The sequence below is a fragment of the Calliphora vicina genome, chromosome 3 (genome assembly GCF_958450345.1).
Source record: "Calliphora vicina chromosome 3, idCalVici1.1, whole genome shotgun sequence".
Taxonomy (NCBI): Eukaryota; Metazoa; Arthropoda; class Insecta; order Diptera; family Calliphoridae; genus Calliphora; species Calliphora vicina.
The window spans coordinates 29,915,316-29,928,197 of NC_088782.1; the positions used below are offsets into that span (position 1 = coordinate 29,915,316).

A 12,882-nucleotide genomic window follows, 5' to 3' on the forward strand; every position below is an offset into this window, starting at 1 on the left:
ATGAAGACTGTTATCAAACTCAATGGAGCTTAAAAAATTATTCACCCAAAAGCAGGAAAATTGGGTAACATACGAATTGAAGCCAAGAGATCTTGAAAGAAAATTTTTCATGTCCGAACCTATAAAAGAAACGCTATAAATGAAAATCATTACCTGCGATGAAAAATGGATCCATTACGATAACCCAACGCGTAAGAGATCATATGTAAAGTCCGGCGAACTAGCCGAATCGACACCAAAGCCAAATATCCATGGTGCTAAGGCAATTATCTGTATTTGGAGAGAGCAACTGATTTGTTTGAAGCGAAATTTTGTGAAAATTTGTGGCCGAAAAACGGCCAAAAAATATGCGGCCAGTCTTGAAACCGTAATACTTTATCGTGACAACGCTCGGCCACATGTTGCAATACCTGTTATAAAGTATTTAGAATAAAGTGGTTGGGAGGTTCTGCCTCACTCGCTTAATAGTCCAGACCATGCCCAGTCCGACTACTATTTCTCTGTGGGATACTCTTCGCTTTAGAACAGATTGATTCATTCTTTGTTCAAAAGATGAATAGTTCCTTTGGCTCGGAATCCATATGTTGCCAGAAAGATGGGAAAATGTCATAGCTATCAGTGGCCAATACTTTGACTAAATTTGTATTGTGTAAATGTTTAAAAATAATCGAGAAAATTTATTAAAAATCCACTTGAGTTACTTCTATGAAGTCAGCAACTCTTTCTGTTACATTTTATTTGGATATCAAAATGTTTATGAGATTTGAGTTCGTTAAAGTGATTTTCGAAAGTGGCATTTTATGGGAGCTATGACCAGCTATGGACCGAAAGCTATGATATTAGGTCACTTGTTGTCTTCTATATGAAACTTAATTCTGTTGAATACCACAATTACCAACATTTTAAAGAATTTTATATCCATTTAAAATGATTTTCAGAAGTGGGCCTAATATGGGAGCTATGGTCAATCATGAATTCATGCGCATAAAATTCGTAGGTTTGATTTATTTATATATAAAACTAATTTTTTGAAAAATGTGTGTGGATATCTATTTAGTATTTACGGCGGATAAAGTCGTATTTCGAGATAATAAAAAATGGATCGATTTTTACCAGTTTCAATAGGCTTTAAAATTGCGACCTGTACTTTGCACAAAATCTGAATAGACGCAGAAATTCATTCCAAGTCTTTCAGTATAAGGTGGTTGTTAGACCACTATGGTGGGTCAACATATTATAATACCCTAGTATTTCAAAGATTTTAAGATGTTCTAGGAAAACTAATAGAAAACTAGAAATCAAACAGAAAAGCCTACAATTAAATTTGCTACTTTAAATTTGTATTTCAGAAATTAAGTACACAAGGAAAGTATCTAAGGGACAAGTCTTATACATAAAAAAGATTATTTATAATAAATAGGAGACTAAAACACAAACAGATTATAAAGCAGTAAAGACAAATTAATGACAACTAAAACATAAAAGTAACAATATTATCATTTCAAAATAATACCAACGAACAATTGGTCCAAAAAAATGTATGCATATGAAATAAATTCATTGTCCACGTGTGCGGCTAAATGAAATAATTGTGCCACCGTTCCTGATCCAACTCGATTTACAGCTCCCAGTTATCATTTGCTACTAATACAACATAAACACATACTCATACTCTAATTTTAACGGAAGCTTATGACATTTTAATGTCTCCATTATTTAGCAACAATTAAAAGTAGTAAAATACAAATGTATAAAACTGTAGGTATGTATGTATGCGTGTTTGAATATTAGACTGCTGCAAGATGAAAAAAAGAGGAAAAGCTACTGGTCCTAAATCTCTATGGAGTTATTTTTATTGCAGAAACATGTTTCGAAAATATACGTTGCAGATTTTCCAACAAACAATTTTCGAAAATCCTATAAAATGAAGAGTTAGGTTTTCATAAACTCCATTTTTTTCGGAGAATCCTAATAAACATGCACTTGTACATGAAACAATATTAATGTGAGTATGATGTGAGTAAATGTGTGTGTATATATTTTTGCATTTAAAAATTATCAAATGCTGAACACAAAAGAACAATTAAATACAACAACACAAAAAGTGGACAATAGAACAAAACATAAATACACAACCATACATAGGTATTCATATACATATTCATGAATACATGCATATAACAAAATTAAAAAGGATATAAAATAAAGGCCAACAGCTTATAAACAACACAATTCATTGTTTTCAACATAAATCTATATGTACACATGCAAATTCAAATACGCGAGGTTGGGCTGCTATGTTTGGTTAAAGATTAAGAATTTACTACTTGCGGTAAATGGGGATATTTCGTGTACAAAATTTAGAGATAATCAAATGCTATCTAATTGAGTACGAGTATATTTGAGAAAATTTTAAATTGTTGGAGAATTTTACTAAAAAGTTATCTTTGGATTCATTTTCATATGAACTATAGATTTTTAGTTCAAAATATAAGTGATCGCAGATCGTCCTTTTTCCATTTGGACCACTATTTACCGATTTATATCCAATTTAATGTTTTACTGGATTTTCATATACAAAATCGATTTTTGGTTGAAAATATAGATGATCGTTCTTTTTCCAATTGGACCACTAATTTACGTCTTATATTCACTTTTATGTTTCACTAGAATTTCATATAAAAAATCAATTCTTGTTTGAAAAATTACCAGAGATGAGATTATTATCCTATTTGCACAACTATTTACCGACTTATAGCCAAAATTATGTTTTAGTAAATTTTTGTATAAAAATCGTTTTTGGTTGAAAATATAAGTGATCACCAGGGAAACCGGAAATATGCTCTAAAAAAAGCGTTTTAGGCGCTTTAAATATGCAGTAAAAACTTTAAAATATGCTCTTAAAATTTAAAAAATATGCTCTTAAAAAAACAAACTTTTACATAATTTTTAACCATAAAAAATTTACTTAAATTTTCAAATAAAAATCGTTGTCTATTGGATCTGAAAACATTTTTATACATAGAAAATGTTCTTTCGACATCAACTGATGTTACAGGAGCAAATTTAAAAGACAATATTTCTTTAACACTTAGAACGGTTAAGTTTGAATTAGAACTAAAATTTGATATTTAGATGGAGCTATTATTAAAATAGTGCTTATTTTATATTAAAACAAGTAAGAGAGCTATATTCCGCTGTGCCGAATCTTATATACCCTTCACCTAATTATACTTCAAAATAAAAAAATTTAAATATTTTTAGGTAAACAAATTTTTTTTTTCAGTTTTTTAATTTTTTGGAAAAAATTTTTTTTTTTTTTAGATGAACATTTTTTTTTCTGTTTTTTCATTTTTTGGATAAAAAAAATTTTCAAATTGTTATTTTAAATTTAAAAAAAAAAATTTCTGTTTTTTAAATTGTTTTTTGGTGAAAAGCCATCTAGTTTTCAACAGGGAAAAATAAGTAAGAAAAAATTTGTTTTTGATAAACTCAAAATATGCTATTAAACAGTAAAATATGCTCTAAAAACGCAAAATATGACATTAATATGCTCTTAAAACAAATATATGCAAAAATATGTATTTAAGGGTAAAATATGCAAAAATATGCACTAACAAATCGATGCCAAAATTCTTAAATAGTTCTGAAACGTGTAAATATCTTATCCATGTGCTCATTAGACTCACCAGAAAAAACATGCATTTGCATATTTTGGTTTCCCTGGTGATCACAGATGATCGTCCTTTTTCCACTTGGACCACTATTTACCGACTTATAGCCAATTTAATGTTTTACTAGATTTTCATGTAAAAAATAGATTTTTGGTTGAAAATATAAGTGATCACAGATGATCGTCCTTTTTCCATTAGGACCACTATTTACTGACTTATAGCCAATTTTATGTTTTACTAGATTTTCATATAAAAAATCGAATTTTGATATGAAATATAAGTGATCACAGATGGCCGTCCTTTTTCCATTTGGACCACTATTTACCAACTTATAGCCAATTTAATGTTTTACTTGATTTTCATGTAAAAAATTGATTTTTGGTTGAAAATATAAGTGATCACAGATGACCGTCCTTTTTCCATTAGGACCACTATTTACTGACTTATGCCAGTTTTTTGTTTTACTTGATTTTCATATAAAAAATCAAATTTTGATAGGAAATATAAGTGATCACAAATGGCCGTCCTTTTTCCATTTGGACCACTATTTACCGACTTATAACCGATGACCGTCCTTTTTCCATTTGGAACACTATTTACCAACTTATAGCCAATTTAATGTTTTAATTGATTTTCATGTAAAAAATTGATTTTTCATATAAAAATTGATTTTTGGTTGAAAATACTAGTGTTCACAGATGATCGTCCTTTTTCCATTAGGACCACTATTTACTGACTTATAGCCAATTTTATGTTTTACTTGATTTTCATATAAAAAATCGATTTTTGATTGGAAATATAAGTGATCACAAATGGCCGTCCTTTTTCCATTTGGACCACTATTTACCGACTTATAGCCAATTTTATGTTTTACTTGATTTTCATGTATAAAATTGATTTTTGGTTGAAAATACAAGTGTTCACAGATGATCGCCCTTTTTTATGTTTGGACCACTATTTACCGACTTAAAGCCAATTATATGTTTTACTTGATTTTCATATAGAAAATCGAATTTTGATAGGAAATATAAGTGATCACAGCTGATCGTCCTTTTTCTATTTGGACCACTATTTACAGACTTATAGCCAATTTTATGGTTTTCTGGATTTTCATATAAAAAATTGAGTTTTGGTTGAAAATATAAGTGATCACAGATGATCGTCGTTTTGCTATTTGAACCACGACTTATAGCCAATTTTATGGTTTTCTGGATTTTCATATAAAAAATTAAATTTTGGTTTTAAATATAAGTGATCACAGATGACCGTCCTTTTCCATTTTCATGTATAAAATTGATTTTTGGTTGAAAATACTCGTGTTCACAGATGATCGACCTTTTTCCACTTGGACCACTATTTACCGACTTATAGCCAATTTTTTGTTTTACTAGATTTTCATGTATAAAATTGATTTTTGGTTGAAAATACTAGTGTTCACAGATGATCCTCCTTTTTCCATTTGGACCACTATTTACCGACATATGTATATCCAATTTTAGGTTTTACTTGATTTTCGTATAAAAAATCGAGGTTTGGTTGAAATTATAACTGATCACGGTACCGTGAAATAGCTCCCAATGAAATAACTCCCTATGAAATAATTCCCATCAAAAATGAAATAATTCCCAAAATTAAAAAACGAAATAACTACCAAAGGGTAAAATGAAATTACTCCCAATAATCGGCGGTTTCAAAATTTTAAAAATATTACTCCCAAAAAAGCGAAATAACTTCCAATGAAATAAATCCCAATAGAAATGAAATAATTCCCATTCCGATGCAATTTATTTAAACATTTTTTGCATTGCGGGCGTATGGCGTAGCGCAAAGTTTTACTCCTCTGGGTTGTGTCAAAAACTGTTTTGCATTGCCGGCCTTCGGCCGGTCGCTAAAGTTTTTTCCTCTGGGGTGTATCAAAAACTGGCTTCGCTCAGAAAAGTTTTTTGCATTGCCGGCCTTCGGTCGTGCGCTAAGGTTTTCTCCTCCGAAGTATATCAAGATCTGGCTTCGCTAAGAAAAGATTTCTTTCATTACAGAAAAACCTTTCTATAATATTTCAGAAATCCGATTTTCATTTCGCACCAGATTAAGAAATCGTTGCAACCTAACAAATGCCGACGATGTAAAAAGAATCTTATCTGAGCGAAGCCGGTTTTTGATACACCCCAGAGGAGAAAACCTTTTCGACCGGCCCAAGGCCGTCAATGCAAAAACTCTTCTTAGCGAAGCCAGTTTTTGATACACTCCAGAGGAGAAAACTTTAGCGCGCGGCCGAAGGCAGGAAATACAAAAAACTTTTCTGAGTGAAGACAGTTTTTGATATTTATGGGTTTTGCTTTTGCAAAGTAGAACCCAACAAAAATGAAATAACTCCCAATACAGTGAAATAACTCCTAATTCCCACAATAATATGAAATAAAACCCAACAAAAATTTCAATGGGAATTGTTTCATTGGGAGTTATTGCATTATGAAATAATTGCCGGAAATTCCGCGGCTACCATTATGCTAAAACTGTTGGAATAGAGTAAATATTGAAAATTCCGCGGTTACCATTCACAGCAATCATATATATGATTGTAATAATTATGTATATGTTTGTGACAACCATTTATTTTTTTTTGTCTTTATTTTTTTCACGGAATTTTTTTATATCAAGAAATGATATAGAGCTCTGCATTTCTTTTCCCACCATCGTATGTCCATTTCTACACCGAATGTCATATCAGCCGCCACATATAAAACTAGTTATTGTCCCTATTCTGTTTTTATTTGTTTTCATTGTTGTTGGTTTTTTTTACTTTTTGTTATTGCTTGTTTTTACTACAATATACAATCTATAAATGCCAACACATACACACACATTTATAATACACTTACACACACACTCCCACCCAAACACTCTCATAAATACTTATCAACACATAGACACACAATTAAAAAGCGACAAAAAAAATAAATAAAAACACACACATTTTTACCACCTACAACAGCAACTGCTGCAGGAAAAACCTATAGAATAAAGTAAGTGTAGAAATTCTACTACTACTGGCACGCCCACACACGTACCACACAAACGCATACATAAATAGAGTGTACGTATACGTACCGGTCATAAAAAACACGATACGTTTCATGAGCCCACAGACGGCCGAGTTTTTCTGGATCGTGTAAACGTTTTGCTGGCACCAAAACAACACCCTGAAAAACACGGGTTATATCACGTAACGAAAACGTATAATGGGATTTGGCAGGAGTTGGTAAAAATATTCTCATTGCTGAACGATAAACACTGACCATAGATTCAGCTAGACCCTGGCGATGATGACGATGGCGTATGGTGTCGGTATCGTTTTATTTAGTTGTTGGTTGATGTTGTTGCATTTCATGGAAAAAAAAAACAAGAAAATAGAGAGAAAAAAACAAACAAAATTAATAAAAGATAGAGAAAGGAGTAAATAGAACAAAAAAAAATATTATTTGAAGTTTAAAGTTAGTAAAAGTTAAGAGTAAAGGGTGGAGGAGTGTGTAAAGTGGCCTTAAAATTGTGCAACCGGTAGGGTTATTAGGAGACAAAACTTTTATAAATATTCATTTAAATAGATAGTGGAACACAAATCAGATTGTAATTATTATTTGGTAGGAATCATAAATTGGTCTCATTGGACTGAGCTAAAGTTCGAAGGGTTTTGTGGTTGTGTTAATCTAAGTTGATAATTATGAAAAGGTATCATAAGAAAATGGCTTTGGATTAGATACATTTTATGAGTATATTTTCGTGAATTTTAGAAAATTGTGTCCCAAATAGTTTAGATAGCTATTTCTTTCATATTTCTATAAAAAAATAAAAAAAAAATTAAATTTTTTTTCCAAAATCAAAATTTTTTTTTACTATGTTTTTTCAAAATTATCCCTTTTTTTAAAAGAAAGCTGAGGTTTTTGGTCGCTTAGTGAGATGCAAGTGGAATATATATCAAATTACATGTTTTGTAACTCAAGATATACAATTTTTTGACTTTTTTTTTGCAAAATCAAAAGAAAGCTTTCCTCAAAAGAAAGCTTAGGACTTTTCCTTTAAGAGCATTTTGGTCGCATAGTGGAATGAGCGTGGGATACATACTAGGGTATTCAATCGATTAACCGTTAATCGGTTAACCGATTAATTTGTTAACTGTTCGAATAATTTAAAATTGCCGACTTTCAAATAACAAATAAACCGATTAATTTGTGTCGATTAACCGATTAACCGAAATTCCTTTTTTTGCACTTTAAACAATTTTTTTCCCTTTCAATTCAAATACAAATTTCAAATTAAAATTATATATATTTTTAGCTGATAGCCTTCGTTGCTCTCGCTAACTTTTTAATATTAGTCTTATATTAATATAAGTTTTAATATCATGTAAATAAATAAATAAAATTAGATATTTTTGGAACGTCCAATAAACATGATTAGTGAGTATGTATAACAACTGACATATTTAATTTGCAATTTTTTGAAATATGTCTTTTATCATAACTAAACGAAACTATTAAATTAATCAAAATCTAAAGCAATCCAAAAAGGAATATGTATTCTTTATCATGCTTTTGATATCTGTTTCGATAAAAACGCCTTTGAATGTTTTATGACATTTTACTATTTCTTAAATAAATTTTAAACAAATTTTTACTAACCAAATATACGAGAAAACATACATTTTAATTTTGATATTTACAACAAAAAAATACTCTCATACAAAAAATAATTGACTTTTTTGAAAACTTATAGTTTTGTATGACTCAGTTCAAAAAACACGGATTTTGAGTTATGACGTTGTTGCAGCAAATAGGCGATATGTTCACAAAAATGATCTCAAATACCTTATTTGCCGTTTTTATGTTTTATTTTTATTTTATTTATTCATTTATTTCGTAATATCAAATTCGTTGTTGTATTTTCAATTTAAAATTAAAATAGAAATTATTCGGTTAATCGAATAATTTTAAATTAACCGACTATTAACCGAATAAATTTAAACCTCGATTAATTATTTGCTCGATTAACCGATTAAACCAGAAACCCGATTAATTGAATACCCTAATACATACATATTAGAGTTCGTTTGTGACCAGGTCACGTCATTTGATTTTCGGGTATCATAATTTTTCTGAATGAATAATGGCGTCCTTTTTTTGGAAAATTTTCACTCCTTGTGGTGGTTCAACGCACCTAAAGTCGCGCATTTCGAGCACATTTTTCTGTAGAGCAAAAACGGTTATATATATTGTAAATCTGATTTCACTAGTCGATTGTGCATCATAAAATAATACAATTGATGTTTTTTCATAAAAAAAATTATTTTAGATTTTTTAAATATACACGATAAAGGGGTATTTTAAGCTTATCACCGCTAAAAAGTTATGTGACTTTAAACATGTTTTGTAAAGGCAAGCTAATAAAAAAATGTCTAAACTTTTTTTTACTAAATATTATTTTCTTGTTAAATAAATAACTTTTATTTAAATATTTAATGGTAAGTGATAGAAAAGAAATATTGGTGCAGTTTTGCTAAGCTTAAAATAAGCTTTTATTGTGCATGTTTAAAAAAATTAAAATTCTTTTTGCTATTTTAAATAAGCTCAATCTGTGATCACTAGGGTATTCATTCGAGTAATGATCATTCGACTAATCGAATAATTTCTTACGTATAATTATTCGAACAATTTAAAAATTACCATTTTCGAATAACGAATAATTCGAACAATTTTATGTAGAATAATCAAATAAAACGAATAAATTTTTATAAATATTTAAATTTATTAAATTGCTTAAATTTTTCATAATTCCAAATTTAAATAAGTAATAATGACTCACAAAAATTGCATTGTTTCTTAAATTCGACAAATAACTAAAGACAAAAGGACTTTCGATCACTGTAGATGAGTGTTCCGATATACTATAAATGTATAAATATTACTGCAAGAAGTTACAATTCTAAAAACAAATCTTTCAAAATTTTTAACTTAGGACTTGAACCAATGAAAATAAAAGGTACGGAATAATATATTTGTAATTTAGCTGGCGAAATATTAGAAGAATCGCGATTAATAATCAAAATATTAACTTAGATTAAAGTGGAGTTGACTGTGACGGAGAATGTGATTTTGAAACGGTCGTCGTAAGTGATATTGAGGATGACATTTATAATGATTACATTGAAAAAGATGAAGACCATGATCTTAAAATATATGTATAGAAGTGATGTTATCAATCATGCACTGCCTGACTTCAAATTAGCCACGTTTACTGACAATGATATCAAACTTTGGACAGATTCCCTTTATTGTGTAATTCCCCAAGACCACTTTATTAAGCAAAGATTCGGCAACGTTGATAGAGCTTAATGTATAATACAATTTGTTATAAATAATTTAGAAATAGTGAATAAATAATTCAATAAAGAATTAGTTACTCATTTTAAAACCCGAATTAATGAACGACATCAAAAAGTTCATAATACGTTTATATTGTACTTGAATTCAGGATCATGTTTAACTAGCTCAAATTTTTTAAAGCATAGCTCCAAAGCGGAAACTAAAGGATTTGCTATTCAATTGTTTTGCAGATTGTTCGGGAGTTAATCTGATCAGAATATTTCTGTTGAAAATTTAATAATTGACTTTGTTTTCGAATGTTTTTTAATGATCAATACTTGAATTGTTAACTTTAACGTTATTTTTTGTTTTTCTTTAACAATAAAATATTAAAAAACAGACAACAAACTTCATTATTTGCTTTTTTAAAAAAAATTTAAATAATTCGAATAATTCGATTAATTTTAAACGAATTATTGGAACAAGTTAAAATCTCTTATTCGAATTCTTCGAACAAGAGAAAAATCAAATAATTCGAATACCCTAGTGATCACTCACATTTTATACCAAAAATAGATTTTTTTTAAAAAAAAACTTAAATATCTTAAATCGTGAATAACTTTGTAAATACTGTGATTTTAAGGAAATAAGCTCAATCTGTGATCACTCGTATTTTATACCAAAAATTGATTTTTAGTATAATAAATTAAAATGCTGATTGACCGCATATTTGATTAATCAGGATAGTAAATTAATCGAACATCCCTAATTACGATGCCTTGGCGGATTTTTGCTTTATGAACTTTCAAATCGAAAAAAAAAACATTTATACATTATGGACAGTTTTAAAGCAAAACAATTGCATTTTTCCTTTAATCAAGGTTAGTTTATTATAAAAAGTAAGAAAAAATAAATCAAAACATGAAAAAACCACCCCATTTCAAGGTTTTTTGTGGAGTGAAGTAATATTGAAATTTGAAATCGAATATTTTTTACTAACTTTTCTGACTAAACAACCGAAATATCAAAGTAGCACTGAATTCGATGAACAATAAATACCATAGTAGAAAAATAGAAGGTAGTTTCATTCTCTCTTTATTTTTTAAAATTCTACGTCTGACATGCTTAAGGATTTTGACGTTTTCGTTAAAACAGTAATACCATATTAATTAAAAAATTTCCCATATATTCTTTGAAGTTTGTGAAAAAATTAATACATAATTTTCATTAATTTGAAAAATATTAAAAAAATATAAAAAATATTTACTATCAAATTGGGATCAAAGATACGATTTTCATTTTCAAATATTTCAAAGCTAATTTGTGAACATTATTTTAAGATTTCACAAACATGAGTTGCATTTTCCCCAACTGCGAAAATACCAAATATTTTGGCAAAAATTCAAATGTAAATTTTTTTAAAGTCCCTACATTACCTAACAAACGACAACAGTGGCTGGATGAATGTAAGAGCCAAGAGCCAATGGTGTGCTCCGACCATTTCCTTAAAAGCAATATTTCAGTTAATACAAAACGTGTGAGATTGGATAGAAAATTATGTATACATATACAAATTTATTGTCAGAGGGTGGATTATAAAAACCAAACACCAGTTTTTTAAGCCTTTAGGAATGTTTAAATTCAATTTTTTTTTAAATTTATATGTTAAATTTGTTAAATTCAACTAATGTAAATTTGGATAAAAAAATTGTTAAAAGGTTTTATCTTGGGAGAACATATTTTCGAATTCGGTTTTTAAACCGCCATTTAAAAGATACAAAATATGTTCATAGTTAGGAATTGAATCATTAACTTCCAACACAACATACTTAATACATTTTTATTTAAATAGTAAATTATAAATTACACATTTTTTGTAAAAAATTTCTTTAAAATAAAAATCATTTTTAGGAATGTGGCAACGCTTTTTATAATGCTCACAAAATAAGGAAACTTCAAAAAACCTTATTTGAAAAAAAAAATTTGATTGAAACTACCTTCTATATTTTTATCATGATAAATACTCTGTGCTTTTTTTAATTGAATGCGTAAAAGTCTCTTAAAAAAACAGATTTTTACAATATTTTCAAATTAATATATTTATCTAACCAGTCCACCCTGATGGCAAAGTTTTGCAAAAAAACATAAACGATGACTTCAAAAAATATAATTGTTTAGCAAACTGGCAATAGATGCCAATAAACTATGTTTTAAAGACTATAGAAAATTTGATTAGTAAAGTAACCACCCAACCGCAAAGAGTTAAGAAAGTAGTCAATGGATCCCTTATAGACAGTAATTGTCATTAATGTCAGATCACTTAGCTAACTCAAGGAGAAAGAAGTCAGTTGGTTATTTTATACATTACATGTAATCTAGAAAGAAGTCAGTATCGCATAAGTGCCGCTAAGTAATTTAGAGATTTTAACCGTTGTATGAGTATGTGTTGATATAATTCTCTATTTTCTTTTTGCTTTATTATACTGACATTCAATGTAACCTGGTTATTTTAAACACCTGAAGAGTTCTTGAATGAAGGTTTGTTTACAAGCAATCGATTATTGGACTGCCTATAAGATGTCTTTTTACTTGAGTATTTGAGGTCAATTATCTTCTGCTTGCAACCGTACATGTTAAAATAACCAGTTATGTAGCTGATAAAGTAACCAGTTAGGTAACTAGTAAGGTAACTGAATACTATGTAATCCAATGCTTTGGCTACTTTGAACCATATATCAGACAGCCTAGAACTGTTGGGTTGTGATTCCAGCATGCATGATCCTCCTACATACACACTTTCAAATTTAAAAATAAAAGAATTAAAATGACCCTGCAGTTTTAAAGGTGTCAAT

General features: G+C 28.9%; 1 protein-coding gene across 1 annotated transcript in view; it reads right to left on the reverse strand.

The window, feature by feature from the left end:
• Dnah3 (dynein heavy chain 3, axonemal) overlaps positions 1-12,882 on the reverse strand; it is a 219,818-nt gene that overhangs the window by 88,603 nt on the left and 118,333 nt on the right. Inside the window, exon 39 of the mRNA XM_065504697.1 lies at positions 6,783-6,988. Coding sequence (XP_065360769.1) covers positions 6,783-6,988 — 206 coding nt within the window. The remainder of the gene's footprint in view (positions 1-6,782; positions 6,989-12,882) is intronic.